Source organism: Ischnura elegans, chromosome 3, assembly GCF_921293095.1.
Source record: "Ischnura elegans chromosome 3, ioIscEleg1.1, whole genome shotgun sequence".
NCBI classification, from domain to species: Eukaryota; Metazoa; Arthropoda; class Insecta; order Odonata; family Coenagrionidae; genus Ischnura; species Ischnura elegans.
The window spans coordinates 7,429,170-7,455,035 of record NC_060248.1 but is presented as its reverse complement, the minus strand read 5'-3'; the positions used below and the strand labels follow the sequence as shown (position 1 = coordinate 7,455,035).

Sequence of the window (25,866 nt, the reverse complement as noted above, 5' to 3'; positions counted from 1 at the left end):
CCACTTGTAATGGCTTATAACTTGATTAATTTATAGATGATTTAATATATATTAGATATATAATATTTTAATATATTTAATATATGATAGATTGATTTAATTATTATCTTAACGCGGATAACCCCAAAGGAAAAATTGACGAATTACAAGAGCAGTGTATTTCTAATGTAAACGTCATAAAATATATATCCAATGGTGATTTTCGGAGCATATATACCTCGTGATACTGTGAAGGAGAAATCAATTACATTTTTTTGTGCAATCAAATTTTTGAAATTTGGGAGTATGGGACAATAGCACACAGAAACAATAGCAGCAGCTGAAATACAGTAAGACCACGTATTACGTTCACTTGTGACACAGTAAAGGAGCAATTAATTAAATATTTTTTGCAGTAAAAATTTTGAAATTTGTGATTATGAAACCTTAACAAGAAGACGGAACAAACTTATAGGCCACATCTCGAGACATGATGGCTTGATGAAGACAATCGTCGAGGGACAAGAGGATTGCAGGAACGGAAAAGAAATACCTCGAACATAATATATGGAACATGTAAAGAAGGATGTGAAAGAGAAGAAAAACGTAATTGTGAAAAGAAGATAAGCTGATAGGTGAACTGAGTGGAGAGCTTGGTTAAACCAATCCTATGACCATTGCTGACCATTGATGATGATGGAATGATGAGAAAATAGCACAAAGAAGCAATTGCAGCAGCAGAAAGACAGTAAGACCATGTATTACGTTGACTTATGACAGCAGAATGCAAATAATCGTTAATGTTGCTTATTGTAAACGACAAAATTTAAGCATCTTGAATAAACTACCTACAGGACTTGGGTGATGCAATTTGGGGAAACAATTGGCTATAGATCATTGGGGCACAGCATTCAGATCTCTTGAAATCTTCATTATTTGGTTTTGGAGCAGTCTTTTTTTAATATAGGGAGCTTGGTCACCTTTCTATTTACTCCCATTATTGATCCAATGATTTTTTCTGCGCTACAATAAATGAATTATTATTGGACATAAATGTTCCACGCCAACAGCAACTGCCAAACTGGACTTTGGATTTCATCAGAGCATTGCACATACTTTTTAGAACAGGTAAGTCTGATATTTTCCTGGGGTGATACATTCTCCGCAGCGCAAAATTTATATTCTTTCCAAATGAATCTTTCAGATGTTGTTTTCATCAATAAGGAAACCAAAATACTGAGCATAGCTATATTGTCCAACATTCAAGCGGTTTCGCAAAACATTATTTAAGATTGAAAAGACAATGCACATCTATAATACAAAGGTCGATAATGATCTTTTCTATCCCTTTAGCTTAGGTTCATTCATTTTGTTTCTTACTCAATATAAGTATATGCAATGTATTCTTATAACACACGGTAGCAGCTGAAAAGACTGCATAAACAATGACACACTAACAAAAGGACACTAAAAGGAAAAAATACTGAACGGTTCGGCGCCTCTCCCATTCCAGCCATCGTCAGTCGAAAATAGTAGATTTTCTTGGATATATAACTCTATTCCTTATTCAACTTCTTTTTTACAGAGCACGACCCGGGTTTCGATGAATTATCATAATCTTCAGGCGCAAATTATGATTTGTTTATAGTATTATTATTACCTAGTTACTTGATGATTTTATTCTGGAGCGTCCGTTTTTAAAATACATCGAGTTACTAGGTAACAATAATAAGGTAAAGAAATCATAATTTGAGCCTGAAGATGGTTATAATTCATCGAAATCCGGATCGTGATCTGTAAAAAAGAAGTTGTTTAAGTAATAGTGATATATATCCAAGAAAACTTATAATGGAATACCAAAAAGTTAATCGTGATTTAGTGAATTTTGTTCGAAAATAGTAGACTGAATAGTGGACAACACACACCCAAAAAATAAGGAAGAAAATCCTGATGGAACTCTTCCCCATAATCAGCACAAACCACACGACATCCAGTCTCCTCCCTTTTATATCACATACGGAGAGGAAGGCAGCCAACCTGCGCAACATATTCCGATCCACCCGCCCCCCTCTCCCCCGCTCTGCCCCCTTCTTCCTCCTCACCTTGCAACCGCCTAAGATGCAAGTGCTGCTTCTTATTCCGCTCCACCTCCCCACCAGTCACCAACAAATCTTCCTCTTCTCCCTGCTGTACATCCTTTAATGCCGTCCACCGTCCATCATGGATGGCAAGTAAAACGAAACGAAAATGTTTCGAGTCCACCCAGAGGGAAACGATAATACGAGGCCTAGGTTTAGTTTCGTTCATTAGTAAATTGCAACTCTTAGGTCCATATCAAATCTACAAAATTACAATTGCAGCCTAACGCACAGCCTCCGTGTATTTTACCAAGATGAGACGTCAGCTCGCACCAGTAACTCTAAGTTTGCCCATTGTCAACTTTTGTTTACTTTAGTTCTTTGGTTACCAGAAATTTCGATTTCTTTGGAATTCTCAAAGATTTGTTAATTAAGACTATGTAAACCTTCTTGTAGTCAAGGAATAGCTAGTTTGAATAATTATTTATTGTGTTGGAAAGTATTTCTTTAAAGAAAGTCATAGACAAGGAAACTTGGAGGTAGTAGTTTTGGTTTCCGCAGGTTCTTGTCTCTAAAGCAGTGGTAGTTATAGAAAATAATCGGTAATGGCGGACGCGAAGAGCTATGTATCTCTTAGACAGGAAATATGTATACTCATCTCTGCATTTCTTCCGGGTTTACTGGAAACCCGGAAGAAATGCAGAGATCAAACCATCGCCGCGGAAACCTACGTTCTAACAATATGTATACTTAATATATGGGGTATTTAAATCAAAGTTACCATTTATACAAGTATTTATAACTAAAAGCGTCACCTACCCATAGTGAAATTAAGTAATAAAATGTGAACGTTACTTTTTCAGGGGTACAACATTAGTTATGAACATATAGAGGGGCGCGGGAGGAAAAGAAGTTTGGGAAGCGCTGCTCTCGATTATTTCTGCTCCGGGAAGGCTTTCGTATGCGTGCCAATGAATTCCTTCCAGTCGAGAAGATGTGGATGAGTGCCGCCTGGAGGGATATGCCATCTTCATCATCATCGCATTTCCACTGCTACGAAGACCATGCGAAACTTTAAGTGCAGTATTTTATCTACTTACAGAAAAAGATGTCTGACGATGACGAGGATGCCCAGACCAATTTGACGTCACGATAGAAAGAACTTGACGATGCGAAAACAATGAAAATGAAAAGTTTCGATGCAAATGAGTGTAGAGGAGCGTGTCGGCCAAGAGGGTGCTGCATGAGGGGTCCCGGGTTCTAGTCCCACGTTCAACACTTGGGGCAGTCCCAAGCAAAATGGTCGGATAGCGACCCAGGACTAGGAGCTGCCCCACCCTGATATTCACACGCCCATGACCAAGTGCGGGGTGAGCTCTACCCTCCCTCAGTCTCCAAAATAACCTTGCAGTTGAATCACAACGTGAAGCTAAAAACTGACCTAGTAAATCTAATATGGACCTAATATTTAAATTGGGTGACTGGGTCACTGGCGTAGGCGGAAGCTTCGCAAAGCAGAATGCGTGCGCGATTGAGACCTTCGAGGACATTTGTTCCTTAGAACAAATCTGCTAGGTGAGTGAGTGAGCTGCGCGATTGTTTTGTTTCATAGTGTTTAGCTTAATTTTCGTGCACTACCTCACTGTCAGCCTTGTTACTTCCCACCACCTACCTTTGCCCAGCAAGATTACGGCCTTGGGGAATTTATTTTCTTTCATCAAGGACCTATTGAAACCACTATTTAAAAGAAAACAAACAAAAGATGCAATGATTTCACGGAAATACAACGCGCTCGACAATACTTTAGCGCACGAATGAACTTAAAATTTGAGCGCTGAGTGAATGAAATGGGAGTGAGCGGTGTCGTCCTCGGTAAGTGAGCGTTGAGTTGGGGCAGGGGGTGCGTTTATTTCAGCGAAGAACCGTTGCCCGATTTGCGAGGCCCTGGGGCGAGGGCGGAATCGGAGAAAGGGCGACACTTGGCACTCGGCTGCCATGGACGGCGGAGGCGAAGGCGCTCCACGAAGCCACTCACCGCCCGCAGTCAGCTGACTTGGGGGATCGCATGGCAGGTGCGTGCTACAATACAACCCGCGTCCCTTGTTACACACCTTCCTTCATGCACAAACTCTTCTCGGGATACCGCGCGGGTGAGATTATGCAAGAGCGCCGACGTTTCGGGTACCGACTCGCTACCCACTCTCACGGCTGCAAGAATCCCGAGAAGAGTTTATGCATGTTGTTCGCCGGGAAAGCGTGAAAACCTTACACCTTCCTTCAGTTTCAAACAACTTCTCTCTCACTGCCGTCTGCACGAATATTTCAGCAGAGGATTCCCCGGTCACCGAGCCAGCCCCCTCGCGCGTTCAAAAGAGCTTACTAGAGCCGCTACTCGCGTCGCTGACGGCAGGACGAACCGAATTTCACAGAGAAATAAGACATGTTATAGCTTTTTAACCGAAATTTATATCCCTGTCCATTTGATCTGACGAATTCAGTAACACTTCAGTGCTATTTCTTGCCATCGAAATTACTATTCTTTAAAAACATTGGAGGAAAAAGTGAATCGCCCTGCAATCAATGCCGCGCTGCGGGCATTTTGGAAACCCGCAGCAGTTTTTGACGATTCGCGCAGCCTTCCTTTGTATTTTATTCAGTTCGCGGATGAAGTCTTTCTGCACCGGATCCCAACCGCACGCTGCATGTTCGAGGTGCGGTCGGAAGAGTGTGAAATAGCACCTTTCTTTTACTTTCTCATCCGAAAACCTTCCCATAATATGCTTGACGAATCCTAATTTCTTCATGGCTATGCCGCAAATATTCCTTGGGGACTGGGAGTTGGGAAAAGGATTGAAAAAAATGGAATCGGGATAAATCAATATTACACTCCCAAATTTTTAATTAATTACCATAACCAATTACTCTATGAATAGTAATCAACATTTAATTACGATAAAAATTACTTTTAATTTAGCTCCTGTACAAGATGCAATCACTGCTAATATTTTCTCAAGCGGGGAACGCTGACATGCATACCTGCATTTTAACTATTATCTAATGCCCTTGCATGTAATAATAATTTTTATATTCGGTTTAGGTAATTTCGGCATATGCATATAACAGCGCTTTTTTAGTTTATGAGATTATTTCCCTGAAAAAATAGTTTCATTTTAGTTACATATCTTATTCTAATACATATCATTTTTCGTGGGTTTGAAGAAAATTTGTTGAATACTTTCGTTTTAATTCAGTACCAATTTTTCTTAAAGACTTTTGCAATTTTTGCTTCAAGGGGGGGCAGCTGCCCCCCCTAGAAGCAAAGCTGGGTACGCCCATGGGCAAGAAGCTTCAGCGAGGATTGACACATGAACCATGATTTTCAAGAACGGTACGTGAAGCTATTTGCAGTGTGGTGGATTTTTCTTTCTTTCTTTCTAAAATTCGGCACGCGAGGGCAGAACTGGGCAACCACGGTCGTGTGGTCGAATTCGCGCTGGTTGGTTATCGAGGAAATATCCGAGTGTGAGTTACAAGTCTATTTCAATGCAATGTGAGCGTCAGTTTGCTGTTAGTTCTTGGAAAAGAATCAGAGATGGCGTCCAATACGTCTTAATTTATTTTATGAGCGACCAAGAGCCGTGAAGCTAATTTTCCGTGTAGCGCGTAATGCCCCGTTTACACAACGATCGTCGCGACGTTGATCCGTACGCGCGTAACCTCAAAACGTCGTGTAAACGCGCAGAGTTACCATCGTAGGCCTTAGTACCTAACACTGCCGAACTTACGATGGTTAGCGCTAGTGTGCCAAGAAAAAAGAGTTAGGAAATGAAGATCGATGTATACACGATTCTTTCGCGCCGTTGCAATCTTGATACAATAATCGATATTTCATAAATAACTCTAATATATCTAAGATATATGGCAAGGATTGAAGACATTATTGAGCATATAATGGAAGGACGTGAGAAGAAAGTTTTTTCTGATGTTCTATTTACCAAATGATATCGGATATTCTATACTATACCAGTTTTATACATTTCTTTATTTACAGGTTAACCCATAACCATGTATCCTTACATTATACTTCACAGATGATGGAAAATAACAAACATGCACAAAATGTTAGCTAATTAAATCATTATATACAGGATTTCACGATAAAATTCGCCAGAAATAACTGTAACATTTAGATGAGGACATGGAGAAATCAATACTTGTGCCGAATCAAGCCGAAATCTAAGCCTTTTCTAGTTAAATAATAACAGCAATATGTACTGTCTTTAATGCGTGAATATTCTTGAATGTTTTGACATATTCTCTCGAAGAATCTAGATTCTTAAAGGCTTCACGGACTGTTATGACTAGTTTTAGTTTTACCTAATCATACTGGATAGCTGGGAGTTGAAGACATAATTTGCTATATGGTAATTAAAAACTAGCAGGTGAGGATTTGTATAGCTATGACGGGATCCATTATAATTTGCTAATAAAGGAGATCTAAATATTAATTGATAATTTTGTAGAGGAATAGGCCTTTGTTAGAGGATCCTTTGTCGTGCAAGAGTTTTCAAATTGACTAGGGAAAGAACATATGAAGTGTTTTAATCACACAGTGAGATTCCTAAATCGTAATTATTTAATTTGAGAAATTTATTTTGGACACGTTCAAGCCGGATTGAGTCGATATTATAATAAAGTGACCAGTTAACAATATATTTCAATTTGGAACGTAGCAAAGCGATATATCTACTGTCTTTACCGCATGAATATTGTTAAAATTTGCCATATTCACATAATGAATCCTACATTCTTTAAAGTCTTACCAACAGTTCGGTCTACCTTTAGTTATAGCACACGAAAACATGAATATTATTTTGCTTCTTAATTTTCAAGATTTCAATTTTCTCACGCAGTATCGTCGTCAGTTGTTATCTGACACAATAGGGTAGTTTCCTTCATCACAGAAAACGAAAGGCATTGATTGCGATTCGTTACCCACCATTAGTGTATTCATAATACAGAAATTATTTGGTTTTTGAAATACCGGTTTAGACGAATGGCAAGGGTCAAATTTTATCCTCATTTGAAAAAGGCCAGATTGGCGCCCAAGCGATTCCACTCCACGTGACGTCACAGAGACATAGTTTCTATACGAGAGGATAGGAGTGATACATCGTCTGAGATTACCAATGCATGAATGAGGCACAGAACTCAGGAAAACATGTTTTAATAACCACTTATTAAAACTGGCTAAGGTCGGAAAGTTCCCTTCGTTTGATATGGTATTAATAATCCTTATGTAAGTCAATTGCTACCAGCCAGCAAGGTACTCAGCTACCCGCTAGCATCCTGCGTCCTATCAGCGCTCAGAGCCTCGATCAAGGTGACCTTACAAGGTGGGAGGGGGAACCAGAAATGCGTCGCACGGACTTTTTCCCATCATTCCTACTTACGCGTCGCGTTTTCGCGCGCTTGAAAATTTTCACTTTTCATTTAATCGCGAAAAATATATATCGTCATTTAAAAATCTAAAAGCGTGAAATACGTACTCCAGGAGTAATAATCTTTCGATTTAGGCAATAAAAAAATAATAGGAAACCACCCTATTCCACAACGAGGGCAGCACTGAGTTACGATGGTAACTTTTAGACCTGTAAACGTGCAGTAGTCGCGATCAACGTCGGTACGTTCGGAGTGTAAACGGGGCATAATATAACTTATCGCTTCTATTTTGTTTCTATTGACGCCCTACATCCAAGGAGGTTTTAAATTGCATATGGAGTCGCGGTATTCGAGTTTTAAGCGTGGTCAGAATTCCGCCATCTTGGTTTGACAATTTTTGGACGAAGTCTCAAACAGTGTACGTACATAATCAAGTATTCTATTCTTTTATATCGCCTCTGATTTATAGAATGAAAATGCAACAATTACTCCTTGATTTTCGTCGCAGTTTATCGATCGTTCGTCATACTACTGTGTGTATTAAACTGTACATGTAGTCATATCGTGGTGATAATATATCGTCGTTTCGAGCTATTATTGCGACCAGTACGCTATCGTATGATTTCCATTGGCTGCATTATTATTAACTACCGGTAGAAGTGCAGGGGAATGGAATTTTACACTTGTATAATGTTATTTTCGGCTAAGCTAGTTGGAACAGCGGAACCGTGGTGATTGACAATGATTTTTTCTTGGGGAAAAATATTCGAGGCATATTTTCACGAAGCCTTCCCATATTGATAGAAAATAATGTTTACTTTGTTCGTTTGCGATTGTTTATTTTAACGTAACAACGATCATGACCGAATATTTCACCGAATAGTTAGCATTGACTCTTATACGTTTATTATCAATGTTTTGGTCAAAGATGGCGTGGTTTAACTACCCAAGCACCCCCATTCTTGCCACACTGCGCTCAACGCTCGGAACCAGTTAACGCCCCCTTTCAGTGTATTTGCAACCTCCTTGCCTACACCACTCTGTCCGCCATTACCTCTCTTTCCCCCTCCCCTCCGTTCTACGCATTCGGTGGTCGTCTAGCTCTCGCGATTAATGCGATCGAGATTCACTTCGCCATTGCGACAAACGAGTAATCGGCACACGGAATGTCTCCTCGATTGATAATATCTTTCGACCGGAACACGGTCAAAATGCGATTGGTGAGTAATCACGTAATGGTATTTGAAATTCGTTTAATGCGATTTTAAGTGCATGTAAGTGAAGAAAGGGATTCCCAAAGTGAAAAGGCTTTGCTTTAAACCGTCAAATTGGTTAATTTAGAAGAGCGAGGAAGTTCCTAATGAATACGACGCATGGGAGTCGATCGTTATATGAGAAGCAACGCATTAGCGGAGAGCGGGGTGAACCTTTGTCTATATCGCAACACTAATCTGAGGAAAATCAGCCCGAATTTTGGGTCCAAACGAAGGAAGTTTTTCAACGAAACCAACTTAATGGGAAATCGATGACTTTGTGCATGTCAGTCGGTTCTTACAAATGCGTGAGGCACGGATAGTAATTACGATGGAAATGAAATGTACGTTTCAAATGAAAGGACATTACATTTTTAAATTTTATACGATCTAGAGCCACGGTACATCGTGCAAAGAGTAGTATTAGGCGAAGCTATTTCTAACTCATTTCCTTCTCAGATTAATTTATTTTCAAAGGGCCAAAGTTTTATCGGTGATTATGCATTTGGGGATCAGGTTGGTGTGGTGGCTAGATTGTTGGCTCCCCACCCAGTGGGATCGGGTTCAAATCCCGGTGGTGGCAGAGAATTTTTCAGAGAGTGCCCGATCTCTGCTTGAGTGTTGTGTGGAGGACACTTCAAGCGTAACACTCCGTCCGTCGGATGGGACGTTAAGCCGTGGTCCCCTTGGCGCCTTTCGTTAAGAACAAGCTAATGCCGACGCCGGGTTTCTCACCTACCCTTCCCTCATGGCGCAAATGGCCTCAGCTGTCGGTCGCCTCCTCCGAATATGCATTAACCCATTATGCATTTGTAGATTGCCTTTGAAAACTCTGCGCAGAAATATTTGAATTGAGAGGTGGGCTAGGGAAAGGAATTCTTCAAGTCAATGTGTGTTATTCACGTTCCCATGGCTTGCTCTCCCATGGGCTCAGTCAAAACTCCGAAGTTTTATAGCAAAGTCTGTGAATCGATTGGATTTTGTCGTATCGGTGAATAACCTCGTGGACCTACACTCACTCGTTCCGTGCGTTCAACGTAATTTCGCGGATTAGGGGGGAAACGGTTTCGCTGACTTTTGTCTGAGTATATATTGAGAACATTCGTAGCCCCGCGGACTTATTTTCGCTAGTGGAAATTAGGAAGCAGCAAGCTTTGAGATAGCATTGGAGAAGAGAATCAGAATGCCGCAGCCCACTCATTCGGCAATAGAGCAGGGCCCTTCCTATCTTCCCTTCCCAGTACCTTTCTTCTCTTGCACAGGAATGACAGTTGTTCGACTGTTTTGTGGAGGCTGAGTACCCGACGGCACCCAAACTTAAAAACTCCTTATCGACCACCCTTTGCCCTTGCAACGCTCTTCAATTATTATCAGCGCTTTTTATTTTCCGCTTTTACTGTTTGACTCGTCGACTAGTGGCGCAGCGAGGGGGGTTTTTGGGGGATAAACACCCTTACTAGCATAGTGTTAAGATTAATCCAATATCCCTCAGAAAGCCGTAAAACTCGCCATTTTGATCCATTATTCTTAAAATGTTTCTGGAGGAGGGCCCCCGCAACTCCCGCTTACCTTGGCGGGTATGCAATACCCCCACACCACCAAGTATTGGTTGCGCCTAAACCCCCCCCCCCCCTATGCTTAATTTTTCGCTGCGCCCCTGTCGTCGACTGACACCTCGGCCGGGACTTAAAAATTTCGCCTCCTGGGAAGTAAGATTTTTCTGTGTGAGGCTCTGGGTAGAGTTAGTTAATTTTGTTTTTACTTGCTTTCTGATTACTTGAAATGAATAGGAATCCTTTTACTCTCTCTTAATTTTTTTTATCTCTCCCATATCTTTGTATATTAAGTCCTACCAAATTGGTCAAACCAATGTAAAATTATACACAAACTCAAATGTTAACGAAGTATACCGTCGTCTACGACTTTCAAAACAATGGTCAGGTGGTCAACAATGGTGATCGGAAATGTCAACAGGGGCGGATCCAGGATTTTTTTTCTGGGGGGGGAGAGCACAAGCACGGCCGTGTCCAGGTTTTTGTTCTGGGGGGGGGGCACAAGGATACCTCTTAATACAAAACGAACGCAATGATAATGGGACTTCATTAAAATCTTCCATATTTTTAAGGTCCTGGGGGGGTCGTCCCCCCAGGACCTTAAAAGTCCCCCGTCCCCCCACGACCCCCCCCCAGATCCGCCTATGAATATCAATGTACAATGTCGCATCACTGCGTATCGTTCCTGAGCCAAGTAATAGTCACCTAATTCGTTCGCCGAGTAAAGAAGACGTTTTAAGCGATCATGCGCATGAATTTCATTTGCGTGATCATTTGAGTGATCATGCAAATGATCAATCATCGTGTAAAACGACTTTAAGAGTTTAAATATTTTCCAGGGGAAATTGGCGGGAAATTCCGGTTTTCAAGAATGTAGCGTACAGGGCCTTCTATTGGCTATTATTGCATCCAATTACAAGCCTCGACTTCACTTAGAAGCAGTCAACAATTTTTTTGAGAAATGTTGTGTTGCGGGGTGCGTTCACTAGGCTGACTCATTCACACGTTGAAATCTCCGGAAAAGTTTGGTTCGCCATTTTAATAGAGAAGGGTTTTTCGCAGAACGGTTGTCGGGTAGAGAGAAATATGTGGCACATAGGATGACCTTTAGATTTATATAGTATTCAAAGAGTTTATAAAATTCTAATTGAGCATAACATTTTTTGAACTAATGTCATTCAAGAGGCGGAATGTGGGTACAAAAAAAATCGGAATTTCCGCCATTTTGATATTTTTTGTGGGAAGGAGGCGGAAATTATGGGATTTTTAAAGGATATAGATTCACTTAAAATGAGTAAAATCGCCTAAAACTCCAAAATATTTGTAAAACAGGGGACAATGATGGAAGGGATTCGTTCAAAATGTTGAAATTGTTCCAAATTCAAAATGTTCGTAATGGTGCACAAAATGAGAGCATTAATCCATTTGAAATATGCGAATTCTCTCTGCCCACAGGTCCCACTTTCGCCGTCGCCCTCTTCCTCTGGGCCGTCTCCGGAGTCTCGGCTTCGATCCCCGTGCACGCGATGGCCCTGGAGCACGCCGTCCCCTTCATCCGGTCCACGCTGAAATGGACCCGCCACACCATGCATGCCTTCGCACCCGAGATACACCTGCTCACCTGCGCGCTCAACCACCTCGGCGAGGGGCCCCACGCCGAGGCCCGCCTCGAGGGCCCCCCCGCCGTCCCACTCCTCCTCCTGGAGGCCCTCTCTGCCCCCGGGGCCACCGACGAGGACTCCTCGTTCCTGCTCGGGGCCCTCGGCAGCCTCTTCCCCGGGACCTTCCCGGCCCCGGTGAGGCGCAGGAAGGCGAGAGAAGACGGGCCCAGCGTAGCAGAGGCTTGGCAAGCGGCCGTGGAGGTGGGTGAAGGTGCACCTTGGGTAACGATGACCTCACATGATTCATCTGTATTTAACGAACTGGCTCACCTCCGTGCTACGGTGAAAGAAAAAAAAACTTCCCTCGCGAAAGTTGGAGGTTTTCATGTGTTTATGCCTCCTTGATTCGAAAATTAAACTCAAAACATCGTAATACCTACAGTTATGGCGTATATTACGTACTCTGCCAGGAAAGAGAAATTTTTGTCTGATTACTCTCTTCCCACTGATTATTACTGTATGTTCTCATTAATTAACTTACAATTTGTGTAACTTTACTTCCACATAATATGCTTTTTATTACAAAGATTTATGAGACAGGTATATTTTCATTTACATTGTTTGAGCAGAAATCGTTGAATGTATTTGCTTTAATGGGGAATAAGTAAACTTCATTCATCGCAGAATATGGACATGCTAGAATACTACATTGCTACGCTACATAGAGTTCTACCCTTGCTAAAATCACGGAGATACTTTGGCTAGGATTTCAAGAGGATTAGAGAATATTTGATCAAAATTTCAACATAATGAGGGAGACAAAAAAGAATTTGCACAACAATCGGAAACTACGCAGCAATGTTTACATCGAGAAGCAATGGGATTGACGAGAGAAATTCCTTGTGTGGTTTTTAGGGAGCCTCAACGAAATCCTCCCTGAATCGAAACCTTTACAAAAACTGCAGAGAACCTCTCCATAGCATTAAGAAAATCTAGCCAGAACCCATTCATTACGAACGAAGGATATTCCCTAGCTTCTTGGAAGCATTTAGATAACGCCTTCGTTTTGAAATCTGTTCTCTAACTTTGGAGGTTTTCATTGAGATTCACGAAAACCTCTTCGATCGCAAAATTGAGACACTCAGAACTCTCTTGAATCCTAGATATTTTCTCCATGATTTTGATTGGGTACATAATTCACCGAAATCAAGTAATATATTTTTAAGCAATTTAATAAACACTCAAAGGAAGGAACAATTTTTGCGCTGAGCGACAAAATCTTTCAGGGTCTCGCATCATCGGGAAGACTAGATTTTTTAACCATTCCGTTCTCGTATTCATTTCTCTTATCCACCTAAGAGCTCCTATGTTACCGATTGGTGTCAGCATTGAAGGTGAGGAGTAATCTCATCCAAGCAATTCTCTCGGCAGGCCGTCATAGTGTCCGTCACGGGGTCTCCGCGCCCCCCTCAAGACCCCTGGCATTGGCTACGCGTTCGCCGGCAATTCACTGGAGCATCTGCAGTACCGCCAGAGAGCAGACGCTGGACGTTGGTGCCTCTCCACGGTAAGTTAATTTAGAGTTAAGGGTTCATAAGTCAATTCAAGGCAAGGCATCTTTGAGAGCAATCCAACGTTTCGATCTCGACGCGACGGCCAAAAAAAAAAAAATTGTCTTGAATGAGCTTGGTTTCAATCAATTTCCGACTGCGGTTGAGTGAGTTGGTAAAATTGTATTTACATTTTAAAATCTAAATTAAAATTTTACAAATGGGTTATTATTTATTTTTATTTTATTTATTTAAGTAAATTTCACATACAGCCGTGACGCCAATTTACAGTGAAACTTTTAACAATGACATACATGAATTAGGCACAATACAATAACAATATAAAAACAAACAAAGAATTAACCAGTAGGGAAGTATAACATTCAATTAGCAGACATATGGGTCAAAGCTTGTGCGGTGAATTTTTTGCGTGACAGGTAAAAAGGATCTATGGAAGGAGGGATGCGAATTTAGGAGGGAGGAGAGGCGATATAAAGGTGAGCGCTTGGTCAGGGAGATTCTGGGAATAACAGGCAGATGGAGTAGGGAGAGAGCGAGCGGGTGGAACGAGACGGTATTCTAAAATTCAACAGAGAGAGGAGTTCAGTGCAGTCTAAAGTCGAGTTCAATATGCTGTGTAGAAAGTTGAAGTCCGTTTTAAGTCTGAGATTCTGAAGATTAGACAAGGAAAGAGAAGACAATACAGCATCAGAGGACATATTGCGTAAGTGAGGGATTCTATGCCTAACTATTTTGGCAAAGAAGTGGGGGATGCAATCGAGGTATTTTAGGTTAGCCGGGGCTGACATGGACCAAATTGGAGAGCAACACAAAACTATGGGAAGGACAATCGTTGAGAAATAGGAGTGAAGTGCAATGGGGTCCTTAATTTCCGTGAAGCGGTAAAGAAGGCCTAACAGAGACATGGCTTTCTTTTTTACAGTCTGAATGTGGTCGGAGTACATAGTTTAGTTTGGGGTCGGTTATAACGCCCAAATCTTTCATCGTCGTAACTCTGGTCAAGGGAGATGAATTTATGGTGTAGTTGAAAGTGATGGGCTGTGTTTTTAACGCAATAGTCATGATGCTGCATTTTTTAGGGTCGAGCTTTAATTTCCAAGTGTCACACCACAGGGAAGCTGTATTTAGGGCAATTTGGAGATCTCTGCAGTCAGAGGTGTTTTTTATCTCCTTGTAGATCTTGCAATCGTCCGCATATAAAAGAGTTTGTGTTCGGGAGGACAGAAGGTGGGAAGGAAAATCATTAATATATAAATTGAAAAGATATGGTCATAGGACACTGCCCTGAGGAACTCCTGACGTCACAGGAGACCAAGAAGAAGATCCACCAGCGAGTATTACACGCTGGGTTCTGTGGGAAAGAAAGCTTGTGAGAAGGCAAAGGAACTTACCATTTATGCCAAATTGCTGGTTTAGTTTATGAAGGAGGAGTTGATGATGGAGTGTGTCGAAAGCTTTGGAGAAGTCAAGGAAGATGGTATCAAGTTGACGAGAGTTGTCTATTGCAGTGATATCCATTGTTAAGGTCAGAAACTTTGGGGAATCACATAATTTTTGATGCACTTTAAGTGCATATTTTTTATTTTTCAAAACCTCGGGGGGAACTTTTCACGATCTGAACCGGCTGGACCCTTTGTTGAACATTTTCGTTTCATTTCAGTACTGATATTTCTTAAAGACTTTTCCGATTTTTGCATCTAAGGGGGGGCAGCTGCCCCCCACCCCCCTGCCCCTCGCTGGATAAGCCCATGCTCATAGTAACTACCTAGTGGGGGAGTCGTCAGTGCCAAGCATTGTTTGCCACTTCTGTAATGGCGGACTGTGTTAAACCATTGGCGTTTATTTACTTTCAATTTTCCAATAGAAAATTAATAGAAATGGACTGTTTGTGAACAAAAGTAATATCCAATTACTCCATCAGCGAGTTTCAGTGGTTTCACTTTATTTTCGACGCTCTCATAATCGTCGTGTTTCAATTTTTTTGCAGTTTGATTCTTATAACTCTAGAGCTTTGGCGGGAGTAGTTAATAGCATTTTACTTAGAATACATTTCGGATCTAAAACATTCTCATCTAAAACCTCAAACACACGATCATTGTTTCCGTCCCTATTGAGTGACAGCTCCAGCGATAGGTTAAAAGAGAGATCGCTCGATGAACCATCATTTTCTTAATCACTCGGTCATTCCTATAATCCCTCTGTCTATCGCTTATTCCGTCACTTCTCGTATATTATTATTATATTTGCATAAATTGTTACAAGTCGACCATAATGTCGGGTGGTAACATAAAATGAGGAAGTACATAACACAAAGAAGCAGAAACAAATAGATATCCATGGTAAAAATAATACACAAATTTTAATCTCATACAACTAAGAATTTAACAATTTCCCAATAAAACAATCCATTAAACACATTAATTCTAATATAATACAACTAAAAAACGAGCATTGACCCAACTTCACACTCTTTTTAAACCACTATGTAATTAATCAATAGGTACGTGATTCACACTTCTTCATAAAACTTTTGGCATTTGAAGGGAAGATCTTAAAAATCACTTCAGGTAAGTCATTCCACTCCTTTATTCCTCTATGTAAGAAGGATTTTCTCAAAATGTCTGTTTTCTGTTTTTTTAACTTGATTTTAAATGTATGGTCTTTCCTTCCTATGTAGCAGGGTGAGTCCAGCTTCAGACCTAATTCTTTCCAACCCCGCTCATTTGTAAATGCTTTGTATACCCCGCATAGCCTATTTATGGTTCTTCTCACTTTTAGACGTTTCCATTCTAAGCTCCCTAGCATAGCTGATACACTTTCCCCTCTTCCATGTTTCCCTAGAGTGTACCTGGCTGCCTTTCGCTGAACCCTTTCAAGCTTAGAAGATTCATTTTTATAGTAGGGATCCCACACAGAAGTTGCATATTCAAGTACAGGTCGAACCATGGTCATGTAGGCCATTACTTTAGTTTCTTTTTTGCTCTCTCTTATATTCCGCATGACCCAATGCAGGGTTTTAAATGATCTCCCTACCACCTGATCAATATGCACTCCCCAATCAAGATTAGATGTGAAATTAACCCCCAAGTATTTTAAGTCACTAACTTTGGAAATATTTTCCCCGAGCAAGCTGTATGACCAATTCTCCGTTTTTCTCCTTCTCGTGAATGTAATTTGCTTGCATTTTCCCGTATTCACATCCATTTTGTTGAAGATTTTCCATGAAGATATTTTATTCATGTCATTTTGAAGGATACCCGGGTCTTCCCTGCCTTTGATCCTTCGGTAGATTATGCAATCATCTGCGAAAAGTCGTATTTTGGAGTCAACTCCCACATGGATGTCATTAGTATAAATTAGAAACAATAGCGGACCTAATACGCTTCCTTGCGGGACCCCTGATGTTACCGCTATCTCCATAGAATATCCTTCACCTACTCTTACCCTCTGAGATCTACCTTTCAAAAATTCCTTAATCCATACTTTAACCCTATCATCTATCTGTAGCCTACTAATTTTCTCTATCACTTGAACGTGTGGCACTGTATCAAAAGCTTTTTTGAAGTCAATGACCACCGCATCAATTTCACTCCCTTGATCCAGGACTTCAGCAATGTCTTGCGATAACCCAAGTAACTGGGTCTCACAAGAAAAGCCCTTCCTAAACCCGTGCTGATACTTGAATAACCAATCGTTTGTGGCAAAAAATTCGCGCAAGTACCTAGCGATAACTTTTTCAATTAATTTACACACTACTGATGTTAGGCTTACAGGTCTATAATTATCTACTTTAGTTTTATCACCCCCCTTAAGGATGGGTATGACGGTTGCCATTTTTCATTCGGAAGGTAAGTCCCCATTATTTAGTGTGACTAAAACAAGTCTTCTAATGTAAGGAACTATTGGTTCATCCCCTAGTTTCAATGCATCCATGGACACATTATCAGGACCCATTGATTTATTTCTCTGCTGTTTCCGTATTAGTTTTAATATTTCATTATCTGTCACGCTAATATAGCCAAATTTATTTTGTCCACGGCTTGATAATAATAATGAGGGTTCGCAATGTTCGGTGTTAGAGTTTAAAGCAAAATTACCATCCCCATCCTTATAGCTCTTGGCGTACCACTTATTTAGTTCGTTTGCTTTGTCTTTATCACTTAAAATAACTTTCCCACCTTCACTCACGATCATAGATATGTCGTTATTAATATCTTTTTTCCTTCTAATATATTTGAAAAATTTATTAGTATTCTTCTGGCTTAGCATATTCAACAGATAGCTCTCCCGGGCTTCCCTTTTTTCAATATTAAATCTTTTAATTATATTTTTATAAGTTTCAAGGTTTTTAGGGCTTAAATTTCTTTGTTTATACGCACACCTTGCCTTCCTTTTCAGTCTTCTTATTTTTACATTATAATATGTACTCTGGATCGCTGTTGTGTTTAAGCATTCTCCTAGGAACGAATTTTTCTATACACTCGAGCAAAATATTCTTAAAAGAATCCCAAATTTCATCCAAAGTAGCACCATGACCCGCCCATTTTGGAAAATATTCTCTTAGCGTGTTTTTAAAACCCGTCACATTTCCTTTCTTAAAGTTCCAGATGAATTTTTCAACTTTTTTCTTTGACATAGAGGGTGACAATTCTAGCTCAATAGAAACCGCCGAGTGATCACTTAAACCCGGTATTATCTCAAAGCTTTGAACACCCTTAAATGTCTTTATATGGAACACATCTAATATTTTACTTCCTCTCGTTGGTCCCTTAACAAGCTGCTCGAATCCCTCTTCATAAACTAGTCTATTTACAAGTTTTTGAACCTTGCCATTGCGTTTAGCATTTCCATCCCAGTTGGCATTTGGCAGATTAAGATCACCTGCTATGAGGATTTGTTTGTTCGGTTTTTCGGCGCACGATCCGCCAAAGCCTCTAGTATACTCATAGCCTCATCCGGTTTTCTGTAAAGTCCAATTAAATTTAAGGTTGTTCCTTTTTCCTGCGTATATATATATTTACACTCAGCATTTCAAAATCTGCCCTTACACATTCTAGGCTACTCAATAAGTTTGACTTGACGCAAATGAATACCTCCCCTCCCCTGTCAGTCCTGTCCCTCCTGTATACATTGAACTCATCTGGAAATATTTCTTTCGAGTTGATATCTTCTTTAAGCCACGACTCAGTGCCTACTACACAGTCAGGATTACACAATTCATTTAGTGACTGAAATTCAATAATTTTGTTTCTTATGCTGCGGCAGTTAACCTGAAGAATTTTTAAGATTTACCTTGGTGCTGTGAAGTATTGGGGATGGTAACATTTCCCGCCGATGTGTTGCACCTCGGCGTATTTACATCGCTGTAGAACTCCCCTATTTGTTCAACACCTAATGTTAACGTCTCTATTACGTCTGTATCACTTGCACTCCTGCACATTAGTGTATTTCCTTTCCCTGTATCCATATAGGGACCCTCACTCCCGTCTGAAACGGACTTACTCTACTACTTACGTATATATAACAGCCTAAAATTAAAAAGGTAATTTTTTTACATGTCTAGATAAGTAGATTAAATTTATTAACGTATGCGAAATATGACTTCATAATTCTCAATACTCTTATTGCTAGAGAGCTTTAAAGCTCGCAAAAATTACTTAACTCTTTCGCGCTACGAGAACGCCCTGTGACGTCAGAATGCGAGTAAGCAGACTCGCTCCATGGCAATAACAAAACAGTAACGACGATAAAAAACATCTACGATGAAACTGACTCATTACTTAACGGGTGTTTGGAGACAGTTGTGAATTGTTTAATAGTTTTACGGTGCTTGTATTGCGCAATAGTTGACTCCGACTTCGAAAAGACGCATTTTGGAAACATCCTGAAGGTAGATTAATTTAGTAATTTTCTAATGCTGTCGAAATCGCCGTAGATAAGGATGATGAAAAAGTAATAAGCGCTATTTTTCAACAATGTGCTGCATATTCCAGTATGCATACATTCTTTAAACATTTCAATTATTCAGGATAAATATTTCACATGACTGATGATGAAATTGATATATAAAAACTAAATTGTACAGAGAGATACATAGGTTTTTCTAGAACTGGGACAATTAGTCTAATCTCTATTGGCATCACGTAAACGTATTGTTTACTGAACTCTGACGTCACGCTCAGCCAACATGGAGCCAACATTTAGAGCGCAAGATCACTATACAAATTTCATGGTGGAATATTACGAATAATAAGCAGATAAGAGAAGAACTGCTTTCACTCTAATTTTCAGAACGAAGGATATTTTTTTATCGCATAATCATCATTTTTCAGTGGAATTCCCCGTTAAATGCCAAGCGTGGCGTCACAATCGCTGTTAGCTGCCGTGCGTTCTGATTGGCTGAAAGACGGTACCAACAATGGTTTAAGCGACGCCAAAAGGGACGAGCCGAGTATTGGAAAAAGGGATGGGATTCCCATCCCTGGAGACGTGGAAAATTGCGTGAAGCAATCATTTTTTGGCCATCATTGGAGCGATCGCTGAAGAGATCTCTCGTGGAAGGGACGTAAAAAAATGATGGCGTGATATTAGGCTTTGGTCCACAATTTTCCGTACTTTTCGACGATGGGTGTCGCCGTACTCTTCGAAAGGGATGTGTGGCGGGCAGTCGCCACAAAAGGGGAATTATTTTGTAAAGGGGGTGGGGGTGCGAAGCAAACAAAACCCCACCCCCTCCCCACCTGGCAACCTGCCTCACTCTCTCCTGTCATAAAACATGCGATATTTGTGAAGTTCAGTTTCCATGAGTCAATTCAAATTAAGGTTAATAATTATTCGATTAAATTAAAGGTTTGGGGCGTTACTTTGTGGAGCGTTTGATCGTTTTGACAATTGCGTATTTTTTTTAATTTTCAAACGTGGGAAACTGTTTGGCTTGAAAATGTTGAAGTTAACGAATTAATCAGTTGATAATTTAAATTAAAATAAATAAATAAAAGGGTTGTCAAGGACCAAGAGTTGTTGATTAGTTACAGGATAAGATAAACGGTCAAAGATGCAACAATGACTTGTATAATTTGAGATTAATAAGATCGTCATTTACACTAATACTGTGTCTAATGGTTATTTATGGAGCAAAAGAAGAATTAGAGTAAATTCACCGCTTGAAATGTCCATCTTTTGAATTCTTTCTCTTTATCGGAACCTAGGTGGTGCAGGTGGTGGTGCGGTGCTTCGGGTGCAGAGAGGAACGGTGTGGTGGCGCCGTCTGCAGTACGCGGCCGCTCGCTGGTGGCTGAAGGTCAGGGGCTGGGCGTGGCGCGGTGGACTGCGGCACTGCATCAAGGACTACTTGGTCGAGGTGCTTTGGAGATGGGTGGAGCAAGGGTCTCGGGGATTGCAGAGATCGCTATCGACGAGGGCACGAACGACGGATCGCATTCATTCACGCATCCAACTCTAAAAACAATGGAGTGATGCCGACAGCCCCCCCGCTCACCCAAGTGAAGACAATAAATTGCGCATCCGACCATCTTGGGAAGGACGTACGCAAATGCGCCATCAGTTGTTTTTAGGAGAGCTGTGACTGTAGAGGTGTAAAACAATGGATAGAGGAGCTGGTCGATTGCGATTCGATACTTCGGTGAAGTTGTGACGAATTTTATAGCTCCACGAATTGCGTGGTCAAGTTTTCACTTGCAGAACTGAGCTCCGAACATATATCTTCCCGCAGTGAAGCCGAGAAATTGCGCATGTGGCCATCTTGAGAAGGACCTCTATAATTGCGCTTTGTCTTAAAATATTTTGAAAGTGCTGCAGTTTTGAAATTTTTATCTCATATCTTTCCATTTGGATGAGAAGTGATTGATTAGTTGGTCCCCTGAGATAGATATTCCACTTCTAATTGTAAGTGCATTTCACACTTGAATACTGCGCATTTTCTCATTCAAAGGACAAGTCGGCCATGTTTGGAAGATCCGAAGGACTTAAGTTGGCTTCAACTGTTCCCTTGCGCTGCGACGAGCATACAGTAGTTTTTAATTCAATTGATTGATTTCATTTCAGAAAAATACGCCCAAGTTGGCTTCCGAGGGTAATTTTTTCGACTCCAAAGTTTTTACAACCCACTGGACTGAAAACAAAGGAATGTTGGTCGCAGTGCACCAAGGGAGCAGTTGAAGCCATGCTGAGGCCCGTCCGGACCCTTCAAATACCTCCTGCTTTTATTTTAACTCCGAAAATGATTAAAGTGCGATTAAAAGAATGGCGCATTTTGAGGGAAAAAAATACCTGTCGTAAAAAAAAATCAATTCGATAGGAAACATAAAGGTGGATGAAACCTTTCCCATTCCGTTAAAATGTTTTGAATGTGTGAGCATATTGGCAGTGAAAACAAACAATGTCATTTGGTCACGTTCGCAAGGCGTATTCCCCTTTAAATACATTGTGAACTACTCCACCTTTTGATTCTGTGATACATGAATGGTGTGCAATTGCTGTATGAATGTTTTTGATCCGTCAAAGTCAGTGCATTTCTCTGAAGAGTAAATGTTAGGTCATCGGATCTCTTTTTCTTGAAGGATTAAGACATACTTTAAATGTTCAAGAGGCGTTATCATTCTCTTAATGTTTGTGTGGTTTTCAATAAAATTACCTGTGCTACTCTATTGACAAACAATGTTGTAAATACCCACGAGTGATTATATGTGTGGTTTAGTGACATAGATGGATGTAAGTGCGAATTTGATTCTAAAAATAAAATTTGTTGAGCCAATTGGCATTCTTTTTAGTTAATAATACCAGCCAATATTAATTTATTAGAGTCACAGAGAATAAAATTATTTTCGTTTGATTTCTAACTTTATTTCATTAATAGTTTTTACGCACTTTCATTCAATCTTAAATTTTACTTAATTTATAATTTTTAGCTCCCATTTAATTCAGTGTCAAGTACAATTATCGATATCCCAGTTTCGCTTTTTTTTCCTTATTGATTGGTGGGGATATGTAGGGACGATCACTGTAATGCAACACTTTTTCGTATTATAATCGTATTGATGCCTTTATTTATGGATTGAATGCAGTTGCTCCTTAAGACTGTCTCGGATGTTTGCGTAGCGATGGGGAGGGAGTTTCCGGGGTCCGGACCCCCCCCCCCCTCGCAATAGAAAACACAATTAATTTGCTCCTTAAAAGAGAAATAAATACTGAAAAATCATGAATTTACCAAAAATATTTCTTTGAAAAATGAAGTTTTTCCATTATGAAAAGTGTTTAAATTAGTTAAAAACCCTTTACTTTGCACCCCGTTTTTTTTATTTTTCCGGTTACTACCGTGTTGCTAAGTGGGCAGAGCATTCAGACAAATTTAGTTTTTGCGATCCGTTTGTTGTGGAGCACAAAAAATATTTATAAGCTCCTTCAAAGCTACCACACTGAGTACAGGAATCGGCATGGAAATCCTTCGCCATTCCGAAGGATAGACAAGTCGTACTTCGGTTGGTCGATGGAGTGCGCTGTTTGGTTCAATACATACATTGTTGATAAAAGTCACAAAAATAAACAATTACGTCTTTGGGGCGAATATAATGCAGGTAAATCTACTTTTGTGGACTCTCTTCTTGGGCGGGATATGATGCATTTCGTATATTATCCAGATGTAGTTAAATTTGCACACCAAGGACTTATTCTAAATTTTCAAAAGGTAATATTGTTTGATGTTTCAACTTCACAATTTCCACGACTTAGTTTTTTTCTCCGGATGAAGTGGGTTGCGCAATCAAAACTTTACTTTTATTTTGCAACACCAGAGTGCATGAGAGCAGGAGAATCCATTGATTCATTATGTCTCGCGGTTTCGCTCTCCAGCTCAGAATACCCATCATTCAATTTTCAATCTCTTCTCGCATGTCGCTGTTCATTTGTTGGTATGGCTGGAGGGCGTGACGTCATCACAAACATCAGTTAATTCCATTTCTCGATTATTGTAGTTTTTTTTGGATAGGTGAGGGTATAACTCAGCCAGAATAGGGTGCTTTCTCATCATTTTTTATCGCCTAAATCGAAATACTATTACCCCTAAAGTACGCATTTCACGCTTTCAAATTTTAAAATGACGATATCTATTTTTCGCGATTAAATGAAAAGTGAAAATTTTCAAGCGCGCGAAAACGCGACGGCTAAGTATGAATGCTGGGAAAAGCCCGTGTGTCGTCATTCTGGTTCCGGCTACTGCCGTGTGAGGTGACCTTGGGGAGAGAATATATGAACCGCTGCGATGCAGGCTGCTAACTAGTAGCAGAGTACCCAGCTAGCCGGTAGCGCTTGGCTTAAATTAGGATTATTAACCCTATCAAACGAAGGAAAATTTCCGTGCCTAGGCAATTTTAACAGGTGATTATTAAGACATGTTTCCCTGAGCTCTGTGACTCATGCATGCATTGGCAATCTCAGACGATGTAGAACTCCTATCGACTCGTATAGAAACAAGGTCCCTGTGACGTCACGTGGAGTGGCATTGCATGGGCGCCAATCTGGCCTTTTTCAAATGCGGTTAAAATTGACCATAAACATTCGTCTAATCTGGGATTTCTAAAACGAAATAATTTGTATATTATGAATAAACTAATGGTGGGTGACGAATCGCAATCAATGCCTTTCGTTTTCTTTAACGAAGGAAATTACCCTATTGAGCCACACACACACATCACATAAGGGACGTGGGGTCATTTTCTTTCCCTGACATGTCAACTCGCGCTCCGAGGATTTACTTTGATACTCACCCGGGAATTCAACCCGCGACTCATCGATCACAGTCAGCCCACACCCTCTAGGCCTCTTTGTTGTCGATTTTCCCGTCACATTCGGAGGGCGCTGTCGTCTGTAACGCGAGCGGCGACTTCAAGTATTCCTTCCTCCAGCCACGAACGTTGCAAACGAGGATTTTTCCTTTCTGCCTCGAGATGCGCAGTCACGGATTTCAATGTCTCCACAGAAGTCGCCACTTGCGTCTCTGATGGGCATGGCGATCCGAATGTATTGGGGAATAAGTTGCAATGAAGCCTCGTGACCGCAATGTATATTTCTGACATGGGCGTAATCAGCGTGGGGCAGGGGCTGGGGGGGCAGCTGCCCTACCCTGCCAAGAAGCAAAAATCGCAAAAGTCTTTAAGAAAAATCAGTACTGAATTGAAACGAAAGCATTCAACAAATTTTCTTAACACCCACGAAAAATGAAATGCAATAGTATGAGGTATGTAACTAAAATAAAATTATTTTTTCAAGGAAATAATCTCATAAACTATGTCACTAATTGGGTTGTATGTCACAACTTGGGTTGTCACGCCTAGACCTTGACATCGCCGCGCCGGCCGGTGGCCGTATAACCTTGGTGTTGCAGTGTGGCAGAATACCTTGTTTTGGTGACCAGTTAACTTATTATGTGTAAATTCTTTTAATGTAAATAGGCATAGTTGTAGTTGATTTAATAGATTCAGTGATTTTTAGTGTTTTAGTGAGCCATAACGGTCTTTAGATTGCCTTAAAAACTCACTAACGTACACAAAATATTAATAAATTTGCCCCTCCCTCCCCCCGGTGGAGTGCGCCCCTCCCAGCATTTGACTCACGAACCGCCACTGACCTCAACAAATTTGCTAACCGTCAATCTCTCGTTCACTTTAGATGTCAGCACTAGATGGCAGCACAGGTTTTAACCATCGTCGTGTGAATGCACGATAGTTCCGACAATCCTAATCTGAACGAGGCATTTATTTCTTCACCTTGCTTCCGACCAAGAGGGCCTTCCATATTGAGGAGACCCCTTCCCATCACGTGCATACAAGGTTCATTTCTGTTTCCACTCGTATGGTCTGGTATTGTGAGGAGGCGACCGACAGCTGAGGTCATTTTCACCATGGGGGAAGGGTAGGTGAGGAAGGGTGGAGAGAAACCCGGCGTAGGCATTAGCCTGCTCTTAACGAAAGGCGCAAAGGGGACCACGGCTTAACGTCCCATCCGACGCAGGGGCGCAGCTAGGAATTAAGGCTAGGGGAGGTTTTTAGGCGCAAATTGACCTGAGGTGTGTGGTATCACCGCCAGGATAATAGGAAGGTGCGGGGGCCGTCCCCCAGAAATTTTTTAAGATAAATGCTTCAAAATGGTGCGTTTTAAGGCTTTCTGAGGGATATTTTATTAATCCCTAACCTCTTCTATAAGTATATCAATCAAACGAAATAAAATGTATTAAACTTAAAAGTTTCTCTGAGTTCTGGGGGGGTTTAATCCCCCCAAAAGCCCCCCCCCCCCCCGTCGCTGCGCCACTGATCCGATGGACGGAGTATTATACGATTGAAATGTCCTCCATACAACATTGCAGCGGGTATCGGGCA

The 25,866-nt window shown here is 40.8% G+C and overlaps 1 protein-coding gene across 1 annotated transcript; it reads left to right on the top strand.

The window, feature by feature from the left end:
• The first annotated feature begins 3,854 nt into the window (after window positions 1–3,854).
• LOC124155403 lies at window positions 3,855–22,250 on the top strand. Its single transcript, XM_046529190.1, has 4 exons — window positions 3,855–4,129; window positions 11,761–12,167; window positions 13,338–13,473; window positions 20,686–22,250. Exons 1-4 carry the CDS (start codon window positions 4,123–4,125, stop codon window positions 20,937–20,939), a joined length of 804 nt encoding a protein of 267 aa, XP_046385146.1. The 5' UTR covers window positions 3,855–4,122; the 3' UTR covers window positions 20,940–22,250.
• The last annotated feature ends 3,616 nt before the right edge of the window (window positions 22,251–25,866 follow it).